At 37.2% G+C, this 24,392-nt stretch overlaps 1 protein-coding gene across 50 annotated transcripts in view; it reads right to left on the bottom strand.

The window, feature by feature from the left end:
• The window catches only part of arvcfb (ARVCF delta catenin family member b), a 236,940-nt gene that overhangs the window by 39,757 nt on the left and 172,791 nt on the right, over positions 1–24,392 (bottom strand). For all 50 annotated transcript variants that reach the window (XM_077240979.1, XM_077240971.1, XM_077240963.1 and 47 more), the window contains 2 exons: positions 10,505–11,007; positions 4,475–4,658 (listed from right to left, as the gene is read on the bottom strand). In XM_077240979.1, coding sequence (XP_077097094.1) covers positions 4,475–4,658; positions 10,505–11,007 — 687 coding nt within the window. The remainder of the gene's footprint in view (positions 1–4,474; positions 4,659–10,504; positions 11,008–24,392) is intronic.

The raw sequence follows: 24,392 nt of genomic DNA, 5'->3' as shown, positions 1-24,392 counted from the left end.
CTAATAACTTAATTGTCTTCAGCATTAATTCGTATTAAATTGAAAAGTGACAGTAAAGGACTTTCTAGTCATCAAATAATAATTTTAACAAATATTAAGCAGCATAACTGTTTTCAACATTGACATAATAAGAAATGTTTATTGAGCACCATCAGCATATTAGAATGATTAAATAAAGGATCATGTGACACTGAAGACTGGAGTAATGGCTGCTGAAAAGTCAGCTTTGCCATCACAGGAATAAATGACATTTTTAAAATATATTAAAATAGAAAACAGTATATTTATTTCAGAATGTTATGGTTTTTAATATTCTTTTTTCTATTCAAGGGGCAATATTTTTTGACATCAACATAAACTCAACAAGAAATGGATATATAAATAAACAATTATGTCCATGCGTCCTACCTACATTTCTTTTTGCTGATATCTGAGATGTTCAATGAAATGGTATACTTGAAAAGTAAAGGAACAGACAGAGAGACTAAGAAGGGGCGGATGAAGGCAGGAGGTAGAGAAGCAAGCAGAATTTGGACTTGGCCCAGCAGGTTGCAGCACAACCAGCAGTAACAGCAGGAGATTAGAAGCCTGGCTGCTGGAGAGGAAAACTCACACACGACACCGGACACAGCTTAAATAAGAGAAGAGAGGGAGGAATTAAAGGGAGAAGACAGAGAGTGAGTGGTGAAATATACACCACACAATTTCTGCGACGACTTTTTGTAGCATCCAAATCCTGCTTCTGAAAGACCCCTGATACATGTGGAATCAACAGTGTGGTAAGGAACAGACATGCATATAATCATATCTGAATCATACCTCTTACATTATCACATAACAACAGATCACATCAAACAACCCCTCACCGTGCCCATTTTAGAGATCGCCCTTTATGATCAAGGACAACCAGATCACAACACTGTGTTTGAAGTACCTACTAACAAGATTAAGGATTTAAAGGGAGCACTTGAGGTCATGAAACTGAACTAGAATGACCTGCTTCTGCCGCTAGCAAGCTGATTTAGACAATCAGACCTGTGTGTGGAGGCTTATCCGCCATTGCCAGGGAAGTCTAGATAGGTCAGACAAGGAGAGTCACAGCCAAACAAGGCAACAATAGCCACAATGTCAAGAGTGCAACAATAATATGTGAATCCTAGAAAATAAGGATCACTGAAGGAATCGTCATGGCACTATATCACATTGTTTGAGCCCAAGATCACATCAGTGGAGGAAGGTAACATGATCTGATGACTTTTGCTCAATTCATGTCAATCAATGGGCTGTTTTGACAAGGACAGTGATGGCCAAGACATCACAGTTTAAGCTAGAGATTAAAAACACATTTATTATTATATAGGTTATGGATCCATGGCCCAGTTATAATTGCTGAGACATGCAAAGACCACACTGAATGAAAAAAGACATCCTTTTCAGATAAAAAAGTCAAATCAACCTCTTATACAGCAATTTTCTCTTGCCTTTTAGAGACAGAAGTGGGTGCAAGAAAGAAAAAAAATGAACTCCACTTATTGTAGCAGGATGCATGGTAACCATGGCGATATAAAGCCCTTTAGTGACTGGATATCTTAATCAAAAGCTGAGCTGCTTGAATGACCCCCAGAGGAGAGGATCATTGTCTACAGAGAGGTTTGTAACATAAGAGCAATAATGGTTAAATATAGAACAGACACTATTGATTTTTGCCTTTAGTTATTAATTGGAGAAGTTTCTATAGTTTTTTTCATAGAGTTTGTCAGAAGACAAATAAGTTTAATCTATACACAATTGTCTATTCCCACTTTCCTTTTAGTTTTATATTTCAGTTTTATATTTTATATCAGTTGTCATATAGCAACAGCCAGTGTCGGAGAGTAACTGGCTAGAGTAAAGGAGTTACATGTAACTGTAATCCGTTACAGTTAGAAAAAAAATGTGTAATTAAATTAGTTACTTAAAAAAATGTTAACGATTACGAAGGGGGTTAAATATGGATATTTTCTGTAAAAAGCTAGGATATGTTGAATAATAATGGCTTTGAATAATATAAATTTGTGGCTTTTCCTGTTTTTGATGTGCACGATGCCTCTTGCCATCTAAAGGCCGTTTAGTAAAGCGATACTATCCTGATGCTTTTGATTGGCTCTTTGCCAATTACATCAATCCACATTGCCGTTGAAAGCTTTAGGCTACAACCTGTCTAAGAGCTGCCACTATGGCGAGTGATAAAAATGCGTTCCAGTGCTGGAAATGTAAAAATCAAATATAACAGTGCAAAATATGTCTGCCAACTATTAAAATGCTATCAATGTCAATCCTTAGGAAGCATCTCCTATAATGAATATTAACATTAATTTTAGGTGGAATATAACTTTATTTAAAAACAAAACAAACAAAAAACATGCATGTTCTGAGAGCTACACTGGAGGAGTCTGTTTGGGTTGCCAGTGAGAATGAAACTAGAATCTACTCTTGCTTCTGTTAATAAGAACTCAATATTAGGCCTTATATGGTATAATATTTTCCCTTCACACACAAATAGTGGTTAAAAGGATAGTATGCAGATTTTTACTAGTTTTTATATATAGTTATACTACGTATTACATTTTAAATAGGACAACTAGTAATCTGTAACCTATTACATTTCCAAAGTAACCTTCCTAACACTGGCAACAGCTCATTTTAACGGCTGTTCCCATGGACAAAAATGATCATCTTCTCAAAGCTAAACATTTATATTGGCTCTTTTACCCCTAGTACACATGAACCATATCTAGTTAAAATCAGTGTTGGGCTGTAAAGCATTACCATAATAACATTACTTTCTGCAGTAATCAGTAGTGTAACAAATTACTAATGATTTCAGTTATAATATTACAGTTACCATCCATAAAATAGCTCATTACCATGTAATATTTGTTGCTTCAAACCCTACTGATTTGAAATCAAATCATTCCTGGATTCATTTACATAGTCTTCACAACTCACGCGTGCACATGATGTCACCATTGCAGCAAGCTAGCTTGGAATATGGAAAATCTTACATTCAGCGGCTGGAAATATTGAAATTACTTTGATTTTATAGGGAGAAAAGATGACAAGAATGCCGTTGTCAAATGTAAGTTGTTGCATTACTTTACTCTGGCATTACATGTCTTGCGCATTCTCCAACTTATGTTTATTCTTTTGACAACATACATCATGAAATATAACTGTATCTGGGTAACAGGTGATTTTTAGCTACAATTAGCATCAAGCTACACATGACAATTCATGAGATTAATACCATGCTTTTACTCAAAACTCACTGTAAACTACCCTCGGGTGTTTGTAATAACTTCCGATTGCGATCTAATGGGGATTTCAAATGATGAGACAGAAATTTGTTTATTTGTAGCATTTTAGAATAAGTTATTTACTACACCTGCTTAGCATTTATCATGTAAACATCCTCTATTCTTATAAAAATAGCCCAAATTACATGAAAATATCATACAAATCATATGCTGCTTGTCGTAATCATATGTTTATTAGCCTCATGTTTCATGAAATGTTTCTCTGGGTTATTATGTACCGCAAAGAAAACGAAAGTGTAGTGGAACATCGTCATCGGAAGAGACAACGGCGGTTTATGAACACATACTATTAGTGACAATTCTTTGGCAGAGTACAGTTAATGATGTTACGCTGACTCATAACAGCAATTGTGGAAGTGAAACAGAGAGAGAACGTTTTAGAAGCCACTAATATGTTCACCAGATCAAATAATTTAGAAGAAAATTAATAGAAAATTATGATTCTGTCCAATTTTGTGGGGTATAATAGAAAAGTGATATAACGAGTAGTGTAACAGAAAAAAAACTCAGAAAATAATAGAAATGCTAAATGCTAGTAAATTACTAACACTTTACAATAAGGTCTCATGTGTTAACATTAATCAATGCATTAATTAACATGAACCAAATATTTTGTTATGTAAGTTAATAAAAATGTTCATGTTTTACAGTGCATTAACTAATGTTAACAAATGCAAGTTTTGATCTTAGAAATGTATTAGTAAATACTGAGATTAACATTAATATAAATAAATGTTGTAGAGGTATTGTCCATTGTTAGTTTGAGTTAACTAATGTAGTTAATTAATATTAACACATTATAGTAAAGTGCTACAAGAAAACTCAAATTCAAATGAAAACTGAAAATATAAAAACAAAAGCTAATTCAAAATATTAATAAATACTACATTAGTATATAAATAATACTAAAATACCACTGAGAGAGACAGACCATCTTAATAAACAAATCAATTTCTTTTGTTCATGTAAAACATTTTAGCAATCAAATTAGCATAGACTACATGGGTCAAAGGCTTTTGCAGAAACTTGTGAGAGCTAAAAGACTAATAGTATTCATTGACATTGTTCTAGGTCAGCTGACGAGGATGGTGAAGAGGCTGTCAATCAGACCAATGTACCTAAGACATCCAGATGTGTTCTTGAAGACGGTGGTCCACTCTGCATCTCGTGGCTTTGAGTCCTCGTTCGGCTCGTGTTCCCAGCCCGAATGAGGGATGATGACCTCATTAGTCATCGTCTGAAGCCCATGGTTAATTATCACCATCTTCAGTGGCTCATAGGAGGACAAGTTCCAAAGTGTTCCTAACAGGTGCAATGAGATGAGAAAAAAGAAGCAGGAGAGAGAAAAGAAATGAGAAAATAGATCTGTTACATCGCTTAACACAACACAAGAGCTACAAACAAAAAGGCACTGCTGCTAGATCTGTTGACATGCACCACGCATTATGAAAGCATCGGTTCTGAGTTTCCCGACAGGAACCTCCATTATAGAAGTAAGACGGATTGGAAAGGAAAAAATGGTGAGGAGAAGCAAAGTTTGTGAAAAATTTCAATGTGAAGCGGCCAGGCTGTTGTTTAATAGACAATAAAACAAAAGTTTGTTCTATAAGCCAGCAGACGTAGTGCCTACAGTTAAGACTGGCCTTTTGTTTTATTAACTTGGCAAACAATGTTCAGCTACTGCAACCCTTGGAAATGTAGAGTGGATAAATAAACTGTCTTCTCTTGGGTTAGCAAAAATGAAGTCTCTGGACCAGAGGGCATTTTCGCTAAAACAGAAATAGCAAGTGTTTACATAGCTGACTACGAACTCATACAAATGTACATCCTGATACAACTCTGAATCTATTTTCCTGCTCTCCATACACATCATCATTCTTCTCACTCTGCAATTACTTCCAGATCCATTTCTGCGGACAAAAACTACAACAGGAGACAAGAGGTCTATAAACATGTCATAGATCTCTGTAATGAGGGCTCAGGTTCTTTTAGCCCCCAAAATAAATCCATTTACCCTCTAATAACAACCAATACTGCCATCTGCAAGGAGGCTTCATTGCCATCACCTCTTAGGTGCTGAATGGTCATTAGACCCTGGTTAAAGCCCAAATAACAGATGCCGTACACATGGCCCTTGCTGTACCTGGGAATGTCTACTTGGTAAAGTGGAACATTAAGGATCATTACCGGCCAGCTCATGCGCTCGTGCATGTACTATTGTGTCAGATAGGCTTGTAGTCAGAGGAGATGTAGAGGTCTATACATTGCACATGCTGATTAACTTCACATCATTGGCTTTAATAGGAGGCAGACAACTGGAGCATACAGGAGCAGGCAAAGGCCTTTTTAACCAGTGATTACAATCATGTACACGGACACAGTCAGAAATTACTTTTAAGAAAATAATAAATTACATTTTAAAATGCACAAACAAAACAGTCATTTTAAATTGTAACAATTTTTCACAATATTACTGTTTTTACAGCATGTTTGGTCAAATAAATTAGCTCCTGCAAATTGTAGCCAATTGACTTTGTCATACATTTTATACCTTGTGTGGCAAGCAGGACGAGGGCTTGATTGCTGATGAGCGACACCTGCGCGGCGCACCAGTCTCGTATCTCTCACAGAGGAGCGGAAGCATATAAGGAGGAGCAACGACGGTGAAGGACGAGAGAGGCCAGGCCTGGATTTATGTTGTGTTGTTTATGTTTTATTATGTGACAGCAGTCGTCCGTGAAGGGCTGCTGTCTTTTACTTACGTTTTGTATTTATTTTATTTTGTTATTAAATTCTTTAAATGTCCGCCGGTTACCGCCTCCTCCTTCCCATAACATCTGAACTGCGTTACACCTTGAATTTACTATGACTCATTATTTGATGCTGATGTATTACCAGTTAAGCTACACGATTAATACAAAGTAGCCTACATATAACAATTTAGAAAATTTATATAAAATATTAATATATAACATTAATATGAAATTTAAATCTCCTAGACTGAATACAAAAGAGGGACATATTATGATGAGCCAAAACATTATGACTAGTCACAGGTGACGCGAATATCGCTGATCATCTCCTAACAAGGCCACATATTAAGGTCTGTGTACTAGATTAAATGGTAAGCAAAAAATCAGTTCTCGTAATCAACATGTTGGATGCAGGAGAAATTAGCAGGAATAAAGATCTGAATCTTGAATGGTTTGAGAGGAACATGACGAAGAGTTCAAGGTGTTGCCCTGGCCTCCAAATTCCACAGATCTCAATTCAATTGAACATCTATGGGATATTCTGGACTAATAGGTTCGATCCACGGCGGCTCCACCACGCAACCTACAGGATTTGAAGGATCTGCTGCTAACGTCTTGGTGCCAGATACCACAGGACATCTTCTGGGGTCTTGTAGAGTCCATGCATCGGTGGGTCGGCGCTGGTTTGGCAGCACGTGGAGGACCAACAGCATATTACACAGGTGGTCATAATGTTTTGGCTCATCTGTGTATATTTATACAAAATAATAATATATTAATACTAATTGTTCAAACACACACACACAGCATATAGTGGTAAAAACTATGTAATCTGGTATCGTATCTGTTTGGTGCCCTTGCAATCTTTAGCAGGTTCCTGGATATCCCACAAATCTAATGCAAAAGGAGCCACTGAAACCCACATGAGGGAAGCTGAACCTCGCAAAAGGTGCAGCCTGATTGAGTTGACTCCTTCCTGCTTGTCATTGGAGCCTCCCAGCTAATTCAATTTCCTGGGAGCAGCAGACATGCTGTTCTAACAGGCCATTCACTTAGGGCTATTACAGTCCCATCCTGCCCCCTGCCATTCATCATACACTGATTGGACATCCGAGTCAGAGGGAAAGAAACAGGAAGAAGGGTAAACGAGGTAATCATCTCAGAAATGCCACCATACTCTGGACTTCAGGAATTTCTGAACAAATGTCATTTTGTAAGCTACGTTTAGTGGCCTTTTCTAATGTCCTTGCATATTCTTTTAAACATATCATCAGGTGATTCAAATACACCTTTGAGTACAAAAACAGTATTGAACATGAACAAGGAATCATTCCAGCTGTGAGATCCAACACAGTACCAGATTGGTTTATAGTACTAAAGTCATCAAAATCAATCATTTAGTTATTATTATTAGTTTCCAAATGGCTCTATTTAATGTAATTTAGATATTTTATTTTACCTTGCACAGTTTTGTGTGCTTTTCTTGAGGATAAGAACGCATCACACAACCTGTTCATGTTCTATCAAGTGACAAATTTGTGTGAAAGTCACTTGTTTCATTCCTGAGTTTTGAACAAATCGAATGAGAATGACTCGCTGACTCCCTCATAAAGGTAGTCACTTGTCCCCACATACTGGCGTAATGATGAAACTAGCAGAAAAAGTCGCTGGACATAACCATGGATTACGGAAGGAGGAACTACAGTTTTAAATCTGTTTCATCTAGATACTGCCAGCAATCAGAGCAAAACAAGGAGAAAATAAAGATAAATAGAGAATTAGAGCAAGTTGGAGAGTTGCGTCAGATACAAAGATACAGAACGCAGACAAGGAAGCAATGCTTCACAGCCACTGGTATAAACATACTGATGTAGCTGTTCAGTTGTAATTAAATGATAAATTAGTTCAAAAGACAAGTTTTAACATTTAGGATGGAGAGCTATGAAAAGAAAATATGCTGCTTTGAAGTTGTATCAGTCTTGACCACCTTAATATAAAAATATTAATATGAGCTGCTAAATATTCAAAGCACATGAAGAACATTTGACACAGGGTCACCAAATTAAAATGGGCAGTTTAATTTAAAAAAAATGCGGAAAAGGTAATGAAAAATTCTACGCAGAAAGAAAAAAGTACTAGCAATATCCACACAATGAGGTTCTGGGATGAGAGTGCAAATGGTGCTGTTGGCAATACAGGGGTACCAACCATGAGATTCAAGAGTACACGGTGAACCTATTTTTAAAATCCTGCAATTATTTTGAATTGTAGAAAAACATTCCTGATTTTCCAGGCTGGTGAAAGAGCATTGTGAGAGCAGTGTTTTCATAGGGGCCTTGCAGATAAACCATACGGCTCTCCAGGGCTCGGTTTGGAACTGACACACTATATTCCCTCAATCCTGTAGAAGAGAAGCTATTTTTAACTGAAAGACTGAAAGCAACATTGTGCTGTAAAGATAATCGTTGAGGCTGCGGAGCTTTATACGTCACTTTCACACTCGCAATACAAGGATTTACTCAGGTATTTCACACAAGCTGAATGAAAAGCTGAATGTCTGGTCTGGAGAAGCATCAGTCAATGTCATTATGAGAAAGTCTTTCTCTTTCAGTAGATTCACCAACCCTAGTAGAGGAAAAATCTGCACTTTTAAAAGCATATATAGTACACCATTCAAAAGCTTTTTTTTTTTTTTTTTTTAAGACATTATTTATTTTATTCAGCAAGGACGCATTTGATTGATCAAAGGTGACCATAAATAAATTTAGAATGGCACAAAAGATTTCTATTTCAAATAAACACTGTTCTTTTGAACTTTCTATTCATCAAAGAATCCTGATTTTTTTTTATCATGGCTACCACAAAAATAATAAGCAGCACAACTGTTTTCAACATTGATATTAATAAGAAATTTCTGAAAATTCAATTTTGCCATCATATGAAAAAATTACATTTTAAAATATATTACAAACTTTTAAATATATTAATTCATTTTTCACAATATTACTATTTATTTTTGATCAAACAAATGCAGCCTTGGTGAGCAGAAGTTCAAAAATTCAAAAATGTGAAACAATCATATAGATTCTAAACTTTTGAATGGTATAGTGTAACTATTTCATACAAATTTGTATTATTCTTTTTTTCTTTCTTAAATTTAGTAAATCACTCACTGTCTGTCAGTGACATGAATTCCCTCTTCCAGTAATAAAATATCTGGTGTATGCACGCAAACACGCTTCTTTGGCCCCTGTGTTTTTTGTGAGTTCGGTCTGAAGCCAAATCTCTTTTGCGTTCTCCATGATATAAATGTATGTCAGGTCGTGGGATTAAGATCCCAGAAGGAGACACATAAACCTAAGAGTGTTCTTACAGTGACATGCAAGACCCTGCTCTGCAGTCCCGCTGAAAGACTGACCTGCATTCAGTCAACATCAGTCTGGACTCATTTGGTATTTAAACGTGAAAACTTGGCGAGAGGCCTGTGGCTGGTATTAGGAGGATGCTTGCCAAGCATGACTAGATGAAATGAGAAAAATACAAATGAATGAATCATAGAAGATTTAGGACGAACAAGCTAAAAGGACGGAAGGTTATTTTTGTCATTGGCCTGAATATTACTTTTATTGGTCAGGCAGTAACACAGGGTAAAGCCTGATTTATCTGGAATTGAATTTCAACTCTCACCGTATCCACCATAAACATGTCCCTCTCAAATTTCAGATTATAGTGGTCAGAAGTGACAATTTGTAGCGATTAAATGATTAAAACTGACAGAAACTTTAACACTGTTGCACAAAATTGGTTTCATATAAATTCGGTTATTTTGAGCTTTCCATTAATCAAAAAATCCTGAATATTTTTTCAGGATATTTCTAACTGTTTTGAACACTTGAGCACCAAATCAGCATATTAGAATAATTTCTGATGGATCATGTGACACTGAAGACTGGAGTAATGCCTGCTGAAAATTCAGCCATCACAGGAATAAATTACATTGTACATTAAAACAGGATAATTTCCTGGTATTAAAAAACATATTTCACAATATTACTGGTTTTACTTTATTTTTGGTCAAATAAATGCAGCTATCTTTAATAGTTACTGTAAGTTGCAGGACATAAAGTTTGCACAAAATGCTGTGGCAGAAGTCATACATTCACATGTCTTTGTCAGTTCTATCAACTCTAAACAAAAACTATTCTACCTGACAGACACATCTTACACTTATTGAACTTCTACTTTTAACTTTCTTCGGTCATGTCTTATTAATAACACCAAAAATGATGACCCAAAAAGAAAACTACAAAATGAGGTTCACAGCGCCCCTATACAACCCATCACAGTGTTAAATTCCAGTATGTAATGGCGCAGCTTGAGATTATCATATCATACCTGTGATCAGTTCCCGAACTTCCATGTCATTGGTTTTCCTCAGCAGGCGGATGAGAGCAGGAATCCCATCACAGCTCTTGATGGCTACCTTGTTATCGTGGTCCTTGCCATAGGAGATGTTTCTCAGAGCTCCACAGGCCTTGCGATGAACTTCAGCTTTAGGGTGGTCCAGCAAGCTCACCAGCACTGGGATCCCCTTTAGCTGCCTGACATCCTTCTTTATCTTGTCGTTCTCATAGCAGAGATGCTGCAGGTAGGCGGCGGCGTTGGACTTGACCGGATCGATGGGGTGACCTAGCATGGCGATGACCTCAGGCAAGTCGGGATCCCTCCAGCGCGGATCTTTGCGGATGCTGTCAATTGAGGGGGAGCGACGGCCCCCCATGCGGTCAAGACTGGCCATGCTGCCCCTCTCGGGTTGGGCAAGAGGTGCTGGGTACATGCCATGGATGTAGGGGTGTCTTTCGTCGATTAATTCAGCCTCTATGGGGTCCTCGTAGCCTCTGTGACGAAGAAGAGAAAGAGAGAGATTTTAAAGTGATTAATCAGTCAATTAACACCAGCCATAAAAAAAGAGTGAAAAGAGTGGAAAACTCTGAATGTTAAATCATATAGTGTAAGGGCTGTTTAAACAGAATGTGTTTTGCACTCCACTGTGCTACTTTTCCATTGTTTTTCATTATAAATGCGCTAGATGGACATATTTAATCACTGCGCTCACCCCGCATCTTTTGCAGGAGCTTGCTAATGACACCGAATTCTAAAAATGCAAAGAAGTTCAACGTTTAAAAAAATTGACTATTTTTTATTTATTCCACCAATCTGTGAACACCGCAAAAACGTGTTCTATGTGATCCGGGCCTGAGATTTCAGCTCTGAAAAAAGCACATGTGAAAAAGGGTTTCCTATTTTTTTCTTAAAACGGTTGTGCTACTTAATATTTTTGTGGAAATTGTGATAAATTTTCTGCTACTTTAACATTTAATTAATTTAAGCCATCACTTACTGTACAAAAGGGATATTTTATAATCATATAAATTGTTACTCTCACAACTTATATAGAATGTAATTTCCCAACTGTGAGATCCTGATTTGGAACATTAAGATGAGAGCCAAATATGTAGGATGGTGGTAAAAAGACACACTTCCAGTGACTGCAGCAGATTTTAAACACAGACTGTGAACACCGACTGAACGCAACTGTCTCTGACTCGCCGCATTTGGGCATGATCAGTCTTAAATAGGGGTGGCACGATCCGCCTTTTTTGCAGAGTACCGATCCAATACTAAAATAATAATTAAAAAAAACAGTGCCGAATTACCTAATAAACTGTATCTGTATATTCACTGTGGGGAAGAGACTGTGATTATTCTTTTGTTAAAGGCATTAAGCTTGACTTAAACATTATTTTCCTTAATTTGTAAAACAATATACAGATAAAATATATACAATTAAAAGACATTTCTTTTAAAATTTTAAGCGCCACTTTTTAATGAAGCAGCAAAATATGATAGATTGGACAGAAGAACTAAGGCTATCAATAAACTGCCATTGCGCAACAAATTTGTAATATGAAAGGCTCCAATTCAGAGCACTACAGGGCTGGACTGGGACAGAAAATCGGCCCTGGCATTTTGGCCCAGACTGGCCCACTACATATGATCATAAACACCACCCATCTTTGCACGCCCTTGAATATGTTCAACTCCTATTCATTATAACCACTAATGGCATGTAATGAGTGAGTAGGAACGAGTGAGAGTTAACAGATGAAATAAGTACAAAATTGTAATTTATTAATACAATTGAACTATACTTCGCAGTGATGCATCAAAAAACAAGCTATAAGCTGCACTGGCATAGCAATACCAGTGTTTCCCACAGGATCTTTGGTAAAACTGTGGTGGGTGGACCTAGGGTGGTTTGGGGGCATGCCCCCCCTAAGAAAATTGTGTGCATCTTAATGTTAAATTCATCAATCTGCTGCACTTTGAGAGTTAAAAATTAAAAGCTCCAACCCATTTTTAGTGTGCAAATTAAACACAGAAAAAAAAAACTCTTTTAGTATAAAACTATATTTACTATATTACACTACTACATAATAATAATTATAATTAATCTCAAGACAGTAGCCTAATAGCCATATATTGTAAAACAAATGCACTGAAAAATAAAGTAAACTTTCATAATTAGTTTTGTACTAATTTATAAACTTGAAAGAGATAAGCACATGATCTTTTATTTTGACGGAAACTGCATCAAGCTTTTATTTTGGCGGAAAACATGGATACAAACGCGTCTCATTAAACTTCTAGTAAATTGCTGTAACGTTAATCGTCAACAATGCAGATGTGGAAATAATGCGTAACTAGGTAATGGGTTCCTACGCTCATAGCCAAAGTGTTTTAAAAAGTAGTTCTGCTTACCACAGACTCTACACTTTCTCATCTCTCTCCTGATCCTCCTCACTATCCTCCTCATCAGCCACTGGAGCTGATGAAGGTCCTGCTGCTGCAGAAAACACATATACTTTGACACATTTTACAGCGTCTGCTTGAAGGGCCTATATCTATTTTTCACGCTATTTCTCTGCACATTCCTTACGTTTCTTCTCCATCTCTCAGACTATAGACAAATACACAGTACACTTGACACTGCACGCTCACTCAAAGCACAAAGGGGGAGGTGTTTCAAGATGTGATTGGGCCAGCCCAGTGTCAATCAAGAAAACAACCAATGGGCCGCTGATATACGTGTTTCATGGGCCGGTCTGTCCTTGGAAAAAAATATGATTTTTTTTTTTTGACCAATGCATTACATCGGCACTAACCCAGCGCCGTCAATTAAACAAAACAAAACGAATGGGCTGCCGATGTACGAGTTTTATGGGCCGTAAAAAATAAAAATACAAATATGAGATGTATCGGCCCAAAAAGCACGTCGGCCCACCGGGCATTTGCCCGGTATGCCAGATTACCAGTCCAGCCCTGTAGCAGCACGAAACACTTATGCGCATCCCATGCGAAGAATGATGGGTTTGAAGCAACATGGAGTCACGGTGCGCAGCGCTTCGCATTGAAAAGTTCAAAGCACAAAGGGAAGATATACATATACTTATTTATTCATTAGTTTGAGCCTTTTAACAGTTTTAAATTTTTAGTTAATATGCGCGTGAAGAACAATTATATCGCTCTCTACTCATTGTGATCAGTTGTGTTGTGATCTAACAGACACCCGGGAGAAAGTAACGTGCAAGTTAAAGTCCTTTTAGGCAAACAATAAACCTTTATCTACAGATCTACAGTATAATAATAGGAACATTGAATCATCTTGGAGAGAGTTTCATGGTGATGACTGTCGTACCCGAGCGCAACGCGCTGTTTGAATGCTGAATAGAGAATGACTGACAGCCGCAGCGGAGGGAAGCACTTAGGTGAACTTGAATTTAACGACTTAAATCTGTACCTCACATTAAACTATATGTAATGGCTTCAGAAAACTTGGAATATAGTACACGGAAACTTTCTGGTGCTTTATAATGTTTTTGTGCCTTTTGTATTGTATAACAATAACATACGCACAATATCGGATTTGGATGGTCTCGTATGGCCGATACCCGATCCGGCAAATATTGGTAGTATCGGATCGGCGCACCCCTAGTCTTAAGTATCAAATTATATTCATAATCAGCCTTACAGTCGTTAAGTGTGTCCCCAGCTTAAATAAGACAGAGACAAAAGTGATTGTTTTAGTTATTTACCATGGTGTTAAAGAATCCACAGCACTCGTCAATGAGAAAAACTGCTGCTTTTTTCTTAATAATTATGTCTGTCAGGACACAGTGATGTTCTCTTTCTTTAAATACTGATGGATGGGATACAGCATGAGGGAAAACAGAGAGCCTGCAGGGCCCAGAGCAAATATAGAACAGACTGGAAACAGAGAGAGAGAGAGAGAGAGAGAGAGAGAGAGAGAGAGAGAGAGAGAGAGAGAGAGAGATAGATAGAGATAGAGAGAGAGAGAGAGAGAGAGAGAGAGAGAGAGAGAGAGATAGAGAGAGACAGAGACAGAGACAGAGAGACAGATGGATAGGGAGCGACGAATGGCTTTGCTAGAATGAATAGCCTAATCTGAATACAGGACAGTGTAGTACAGCAGCACTCCCACTGGGAGAATCCTTGTTCTGGACTTTTCTGAGAGCCTCCTCTTTAGTCATTAGCAAGCAATCAATATGTTGGGATGGGAAATGAAATAATCAGTGTGCATTTCTGTAGATTAGGTAAAGAAATGGAATAAAGTAGCCTCATCAAATATAAAATAACACTGCATAATCTTCACTATATAAATGAAATATAGATTAATCTTTATTAAAGTTACAAAAGTTGTTTAGACAAGAGCATTTTTTTGCAGTGAGTCTGTTGTTTGATTAACATTAAATACAGACAGCAGCAGAAATGTCATTTTACTGTCACTTTAAGATATAATGCACAGATCCAATAAACTGATAGTGTACACATGCGTTTTCTTTCTCAACTTTTTATGTTCACTTAAGACATAACCGGCTATGTTTACTAGGATACTATACGCAAAGACAGACATTTTGACATAATTTTGTGTTAAATTGTCCGTTCAAGTGCAAGAAGACTTGAAAGAGAGATTAATTCAGGATTCAACCATGCTGTCAGATGCGGTTTTCTGAGCGCGTGCTTCGGATGTGCAGTTTGCGCACACAAAACTTCTCACACAGCGTGAGTTACCTTTCGCGTTGTCTTCCGCTTGAATGTTTAAATCGGCAAGACTTTAAAAAAGCATGCAAATGATAAACTTTCATGACGACACAGCACTGGTTTGATTGGGACAGTGACAGTTCAGTCAGCGAGCCCTGCATGTGCTCTCTCTTTCTCTCTCGGTGAAAGCGCGTGTGTGAGAGAAAGCAACACCAAAGTGACTGACCAAAGCCAAGCAACAGCACATAAAGCTCAGTAGGCATTAGGCAATGAAATTATATCTGCCATAAACTTATTTTTTTTGCCTCTAACTCAATTATAGGCGACTGGAATAGTACTAGCCAATGGCAAATTAATTACATTTTTAGTCATCTCTTGTGAAATTTGGTCGCATATGCAAGTGATTTCCTTATTGTAGAGGGTTTCATTTCATGTTTTTAATATCTGAAGCTGCTTATGCTGCCTTGGAAAGAGCAATAAAAGTAAGGCATAAAAGGCCAACATGGAAAGGAAAAAATTATATAACACAACATGGAATAATCATTTAGCCAACTGAAGAGCACAATACATTAAAAATACTGTTTGCAAACAAATGCTCAATCGGAACATTTCCTGGTACTTCAGGCACCCTGGAAATTATCTGTTGTATCACTTCATTAAACTGAGCTGAAACTGACTAAAATGTGCTGTATGTGGGGTTGAGACATTTCATTTTCAAAACACTGACCCACTACTCCACAGCTGGTAGCAAGAGATTAGCATTTCTCTGTGGCATCACACAAACCCTGACGTTTTTCAGGGTTTTAACTTCTAAAGAGAAACATAAAATATACAGTATACACTAGAAATTTGATTTCAGTAAGATTTTTTTTTTTTAAATAAATGAATACTTTTATTCAGCAAAGATGCTCACAAAAATGCTCAGCAACGCAACACTCACAGTAAAAGTGAAACGGTAGTATATGAGGTCACATTATATATACACATATATATATATAAGGCCTGTCAAAATTAACATGGATCGAATAAACTTGGATAGGACATGTATGTAGAATAGACAATGAATAAATGTCATCAGCATGTGCTAGTGGCAAAAAAATAGAGCAAAATGAATCACACTTATTGGAGGGATACAAGGATTGGCATACCAATTTTGTAAATGGAGCTTGAGATAAGTAGTTTTAAGCTCTAGCGTCATGTCCCGTTGATCATTACACCATTGTATGTTGCATTTTTATTGGCAAGTCAGTAGGCATAGGTCGTAGTAGCAAGCAAACTGTGAGATGATCAAGCTACATTTCTAACACTGTCAGAAAATGATCGCAGGCTATCTTTGTTCAGAAGACAGTGACAACAACCATCCTTGAACCTCTCTGACTGTACCATCGTTGAGAAGCCACGACCACAGAAATTGCCACAATTTGTCATCAATTTGTGCATTAAATGAACGTAAAGAGTTGTGAGAAAAGGGGATGCGCGTCATGTGTGGTGCGGCAGGTCTTAAAGTGACAGCAGCCTGATGCTGTCTGTCATTAAAGATAATCAAAGAACAAAAGAGAAAATCACTTACTGCTTTTGAAGGAATAACTTTTGTAGCTTTAAAAAGGAATAATCTATATTTAATTTATAATTAATGCAGTGAAGACTGTGAAGTGTTTGATAACTTTTTTCAATTTCTGTATATATCTGAACTGTAAGACCTACATACAAATCTCAAAGCACTGTTTACAAGGTTACATGGGTCAAAATAACCAAAAAAACAAGTTTTTGTGCATTTTGACAGGGCAAGTAAAAATCTGGACTGGTCTGACTGGGCTAATAGAAACAATTGAGCCCTGATATACTGAAGAGCACAGGTAAATGTGACATTTATTATAATGGGTTTATGTGGTTTACATTCACTTAAATAAAAAGTTGTTATTTTTAAAGCCTATAATAAATGTTAAAATTGATAGCTTTCAATTATACTGATAAGCTGAATCAGCAGTTACTAAGTCAATGTCAAATATTACTTATGGTCAATTATATAATATTATTAAATATTATTAGTTGAGATCAACTATGTTTTTTTAAAATATATGACATATAAGGCATGTCTGCTAGGTATTTTCACAATTACTTTATACTCACTATTAAATATTATTAGTTGAGGTCAACTATGTATTTAAAAAAATATAGGACATGTCTGCTTATATAAGTATTGTGCTATAGGCTTGAGGCTGCATATTCAATAACCTGTTACACATCCAACAAATTACAAATAATGAATAAATTAGAAACCGATTTTGTTTGTTATTCAAAAAGAACCTACCCATATTTCATCACCATATATGTATAAATGTATTATAACTTTTATTAACATAAACATTCTTTCTATTCTGCAGCTATGTTCAGAAAGCAGGTGGCTGGAGGCTCACATGAGCCATTATATTTTACAGAAGTTGGAAATAACATGTCTGAGGCTGTGGTGTACACAACAGGGAGGTTACATCAATCTCAGATAGGAGTCTCAGCATGCTTCATTATCAGTGTGACCAAAACAGAGATGTCCCTGTGGTGCTACTCCTAAATTGGCATAGAAATATTAAACCCCTGTGACACTTACTCACCATCACTCTTTCTCTCACTCAATTTCTAGCTTATTTTCTGTTCTCATCTCATTCTAGGTGGGAAAAAAAACAAGGTGCACCAGAAATTCAAAGCACTAAGGACCATATGTGCAAATATAGAGACATCACTATAATCTGACAGTGCATTCATGAATCCACAGAGGAAATGTTAATCTTTGGCTTTGTTTATAGTCTGAACAGCACATTGCAAATTCATCTATATATATCTGAACAAATGTATCAGATTTCATCACTTAGAAAATGACAGTGCAGAAAGTCAGTGCTAAACACTGGATTTGAAAAACAAATTGGATTTACGCACAGTGTGAACAAAGTCTTTGATGTGTGACTCGACAAAATGGGCCACAGCTGAAAATGTTGGCGGTTGTGCGGGATGCACTTTTAATGAGAGTTTTATGTTAATTATGTACTGCAACTTTGGAGGTGATTTGGGGGCACATTACAGAGTGAGGAAGTCTCAGCAAGCTGTTACATGGCAGAGCTTTAAATGAACTGTTTATACATCTGACATCTTAAAGAGATGGCCATGAAATGGGACATTAACTCCATTATGGTGCATAAGAAACACGTCACCTGATTGCACCCAAAGGAAAGAGAGATTTAAGCACAAAGGAACGCAGTGAGAATTAAAAGGCAGGTGTAAAACATGTTGTCAGACGAGATATATCCTCCGAGAGACAATTATAGTAGAATTTGTAATGTTTGTGAAAGAAATTAAATCTTGTATTCAATAAGGATGCATTAAATCATCAAAAGTAAAGCTATACAAATAATTTCTATTTCACAGAAATGCTGTTCTTTTGTACTTTACATTCATCAAAGAATGGTGGAAAAAAATATATCACAGTATCCACAAAAATTTTAACCAGCACAACAGCAAAAACAGTTTCTTGAGCACCAAATAAGCATATTAGAATGATTTCTGAAGGATCATGTGACACTGAAGACTGGAACAATGGTTGCATGCAATACATTTATATTTGAAAAATCTAAGTTTACTTAATTAATTTGCATTGAGATTACAGAAATAATTTTTATTGACCAATGGCCATAATCAAATGTATGTGTTTTTTTCCAATTTCATTGTATCCACTGGGATTTTTTTCAATGGGGAAGTTTGTACAACACGATGAAAATTCATTTAAATAAATTGTTGGTTGTTTAAAATGCTTGATGCAATCATGTGGAAATGTTTTCCTTAATTTAATTAAGTTCTTTTTATATTTTTAGAGAATACAGTTCTACATGTTTAGTGAAATATAATCAGAGACAGTGAAAGGAGGAGACAAGCCACTTACGGACAAGTTAATGTTAGAAATTGCAATGGTCATGTGGTATCTCCAAGGTGGCCACAGAGTGAAATGACTTACTGGATTTTGACATAATTCTCGATTTAGTATCAGTTTGCAACATCTGCTGCAATGTGCACCCCTGGTCAGTATTCATTACCATCATCATTTGTTGTATTATTGTAACATATGGATAGATTTCATGCAAATTAAGAGAGTGGTGACTGACCACGTGATAAATTTGAAAGCGTTTTATTGCTTTGGAAAAGCCATCCAAGTGCCATCCAGTTTCAGAATGATGAAACAATCATTAACTGACGTAATGTCTGAATGATGACCTGGGCAAGACCTATTGGGAGCAAACCAACATCAACACGGCTGGCACTCAGGATACATTATTTCTATTTATATTCTTGAGTTAAAACAGTTCAATATTCTTCCCAACAATACTCATGCTGATGCAAATAATTAACCAGAACAACTAATATAGAAAGGGCACATAGGCTTAAACAGCATGACTCATGTCTGATGGCAGGGCTGGACTGGGACTAAAAATCGGCCCGGGCATTTTGGCCCAGACTGGCCCACTACATATCATAAACACAACCGATCTTTTCACGCCCCTGAATATGTATACTAACTCCTATTAAAACCACTAATGCCATGTAGCCTAATGAGTGAGTAGGAATGAGTAAGAGTTAATAGATGAAATAACTACTAATTGTAAAATACAATCGAACTACTCCACAATGATGAATCCTAAAACAAGCTATAAGCTGCATTGGCATAGCAATACCAGTGTTTGACAAAGGATTTTTGGTAAATCTGTGGTGGGTGGACTTCTGTCCCTCTACAATTTTGGCGGAAAACATGGTTTACAAACGCGTCTCATTACAATTCTAGTAAAATGCGTAATCATCAACTATGCCGATGTGTAAGTAATGCGTAACTGGGTAAAGGGTTCCTACACTCATCGCCTCAGTGTTCTGAAAGTTGCCTAGTTCTGCTTACCACAGTTCTCTACACTCACTCATTCTCTCCTGATCCTCCTCAATATCCTCATCAGACACTTGAAGGGCCCGTTTCTTTTTTTCACGCTATTTCTCTGCACATTCCTTGGGTTTCTTCTCCATCTCTGACTATTTTGACAGATACACACTGACACTGCATTCGCGCTTAGAGCCCAAAGGGGGAGGAGTTTAAAGATGTGATTGGACCAGCCCAGTGCCAATCAAGAAAAGAACCAATGGGCCGCTGATCTACGTGTTTCAAGGGCCGGTCTGTTAAAAAAAAAAAAACCTACGCTGACTTTTTTTGTCCAATGCATTACACCGGCACAAAGATCCCAGCGCCACCAATTAAAACTAAACGAATGGGCCGCTGATGTACGAGTATTATTGGCCGTTTAGACAAAAAAAATGTTTTTATATATTTTTTTTAAATGATCTGTATCTGCCCAAAAAGCACGTCGTCCCACCGGGCAAATGCCCGGTATGCCCGATGGCCAGTCCAGCCCTGTCTGATGGTGTGTAAGACCAAGCACATAATTTCAGAGTGAGTTACTGGCAGTGTCTCTTCCAACCCTTATTGCTATGTTATGAGGCCGGGAGTCATCTCATGTCGTTATTCACACCCGGAAAACAACTTATACTAAAGTCTTTCCAAGGCATTCTAGAAACAGCAGAAAGCTGTTTGACTGGGCCTGAGACGTTTCTCACATCCACCAGTCAAGCTTAGCACCGGACTAAAAATAGCTCTGCAGTAGCATCTTTTTTTAAGTCCTTTTCAAACAAAGCTAAGCTTAAAGGGGCAAAATGTAAGAATTTTCATGTAATGATTCGGGACATTTTGCCGGGAAAATCAAAGGGATGTGACATTTTTTACGCCCGTTTCCGAAAGCCTCTCTTCTGTTTAATGACACGAATGAAATTAATGCTTATACAAAGTACAGGATAATGCTGAAAGGGCTACTCTGTACTGTAATGTCATGAATTGTTTGGTGACTTGCAGAGCTGGTGCAAACATATTCACATCGCTATGATCTGATGCTTTCTTAACTGCTGTTTTCACACCGCTGTCATTTTCGTTTACACTTATTTTGTTGAGAGAAAAGCGTAAAGCACATATTTACATATTCATCTAAACGTCACTCTCAGCAGCGTGGACGCCAGGATGTTCGTTAACAGTATAACACTGCAAAAGTATTTTCGACTTCTTTTTACTTCAAGTGAAGAACAAACAAGAACATTGCCGTAAGAATATCGGGGCCTTGGATCACGTTCAGTCTCTAATTGGCCGTCCGAGGCTAGCTTGCGTCATTATGGAGTGTGTGCAGGAATGCGAGCACGAGCAATAAGTTGCTGGCTGCAGTTCACTTAACGGCCACTGGTGTCGCTTATAACAAAGGATCTGAATTCTACATATAGCCCGACCCCAGAAGGTTAAGCGCCTTCACCGACCCCAGGTATAAGATCAAAAAGAGTGTGTTGTGTCTACAACTTCTACGTCAGAAAATAGAGGGTAAGCTAGGTGCTGTCGCAACATCAAACACAGAAGACACTGATTAAGAGTGGTAATATGTTGCCTGCAGTGTTTCTTCTGCTGTTTTTCCTAGAATGCGAAAGTGGTGAATGTACTCGGAAATAAAACGCAGGAGCGGACATATGCTGTATCCAAAATAAAAACCAGCTGCTTTGCTGCATCACTGCCAGATAGCATTTTTTTGTATTTTGTATGTAGGTACCTCTTAAAAGAACAGTTCATGAATAATTACCTACTTATCAACATGATGTTCCAAACCTGGTTATTTTTTTCTGTGAGACACAAAAAGATTTTTGAATAAATTTTCAAATTATTGATTTAATTACCCATTTGCAGCAGCTTTTGAGATAACAGCTATCTGGAAAGGAAGATTATTAGTGATCTTTTGATAAATTTTATTTTGGTCCTCACACAATGCTAGGATGCTTTTTTATTTTATTTTGATTAACAGCCACGGCAACTATTAACGTAATTGTAGGGACAAGAACATACATTTAAAAAATATATATTTTTTTTTGTTCCACATAAGAAAATGTTATGGGTTTGGAAAATCATGGTGAATAAATAATGAATTTCAGTCAGAAATTCTTTTCTGCCAAAAAGCTTCTGCCAGAACTCCTTAAAAATATGCCACAATGGTGTCAGGTGCAGATTGAAAATGGATATGACCAGAAGAAAAGATCACTGTGAGACAATGAGAGGGCTAAAAATTATTCATCATTAACATTGCCATTATACAGGTAGTTTCATCTCTTTCGTTCTCTCTCTCTCTCTCTCTCTCTCTCTCTCTCTCTCTCTCTCTCTCTCTCTCTCTCTCTCTCTCTCTCTCTCTCTCTCTCTCTCTCTCTCTCTCTCTCTCTCTCTCTCTCTCTCTCTCTCTCTCTCTCTCTCTCTCTCTCTCACCCACACACCCACACATACACACACGCACATTGAGGGCTTTGCCAATTGAAATTATTTAGACAGTTCAGATGAATGCTAAATCCTGATGACTGGGAGATGGGAATGTCAAGATTTGCATTTAAATTGCCACCATTGTATGTAGGAGTGTACTGATAACACATGAAAAGCACTTTGACTACACAGGATGGTCTTCCACTAGATGTGATGCTCTGAAGTTATTGCAGGAGCTACTATGCCTCCAAAATTAGCCAAATGTAAATGTTCTTCATGTTCCAAAAAGTGAGTGTGTTTGTTTGTTGCCAGCAAAAACAACATAGTTATGTGCCCATTACTACATCCATTTTGTTCTCCTGCCATGTCCTTTCTCTGAATTATTTATTTTTTAGATGTTTGGGATAAATGCTTTTGCCTCCAAATAGAGAGGGGAAAATATTAGCATATTTGTAAGAGTCTCAAATTATTCCAAGAGTCTCACAGTACTAAGATATCGCTCATTTGAATAATCACTCATTATAACGAGCAATTGTGGATTAATAATTATTTGTGGATTCTGTTCCTAAAACAAGTGAGAAAAAAGACTCAGATCTTTCATGTATCTATCTATCCATCTATCTATCTATCTATCTATCTATCTATCTATCTATCTATCTATCTATCTATCTATCTATCTATCTATCTACATACTGTGTGTGTGTGTATATATATATATATATATATATATATATATATATAGTATAGATACTATACATACTGTACATTACACTATGATGTATTAAGCAATTACTGTATTGGCTTTATGTTGAATAGAAATACACTAATAACATTTTTGAATATTCTGGGAGTCAAATTGAACATAAAAAAAACCTCTAGTTTACATCTATTGTCACACAGTGTGGGGAAAAGTTTATGATGTTTAATGGTTCCATTAATGATTATTTTAGTACTTTTAAAGTCCTATTATGCTTTTTCATCTTTTCAACTTTAGTTACTGTGTAATTGTTGCTGTTTGAGCACATAAAAGATCTGGAAGGTTACAAGGGTCCACTCCAAAGGGAGATATTTTATTTGACATTTGTTCAATACATGAAATAACATCAACGTTTGTCTGTCTGCTGCACATATTTCGGAGAACAAAAAAACACACCACTCTGAAATGTCCTGTGAAATCCGTTCTGCACGATCCTCTTGTTCGTTAACATTATCAGGGTCTGAATCGGGATCGAATTGGTTTGAAATCGATGCCATCGTTAATATTTACATTTGAGTAGAGCTCGCAGTTATTGTAAGGGGCGTGACATTTACAGAATACACGCTAAAGCTTGCCAATCACAACACACTGGGCCAGCTAACAAATCACAGTGTATGTACTACTGTGAGGTGTGAATGGCCCCTTGAAGTGTCTTCACACCCATCTCCCACGTGTCAGGTTATGTTCTAACAATTCCGGTGCAGCACTGGAACTAAATTATACAACACACGCGTACGACCAGACTGGGGAGAGAGGAGGAAAAATGTAAAATATGAGAAAAACTGGGCTGCACACGCAAGGTCTCTCGCTCGCTTACCTCTCTGCCGTGCGCGCACACGCGGTTTGAAGCACAATATCTGTCTCGCATGCACGCTCGCTCTAGATAGATTACGGGATATTTTAACTAATTTGCGGTATAACTAGTCGATCACGAGTGGCTCAACAGGTAGATATATAGATAAACTCATCTTTCAGGCATTTGAGCGACCGGTTGAAACTTCAGCGTGAGAAATCGGAGGTGTGGCGTAAGAGCGTTAGAGTTGGCAGCC

The sequence above is a fragment of the Siphateles boraxobius genome, unplaced genomic scaffold, assembly GCF_051911475.1.
Source record: "Siphateles boraxobius isolate OS27281-9 unplaced genomic scaffold, OSU_SipBor_1 24, whole genome shotgun sequence".
In the NCBI taxonomy this organism is placed as follows: Eukaryota; Metazoa; Chordata; class Actinopteri; order Cypriniformes; family Leuciscidae; genus Siphateles; species Siphateles boraxobius.
The sequence above is the reverse complement of the archived record's forward strand: the minus strand, read 5'-3'. Positions and strand labels throughout refer to the sequence as shown.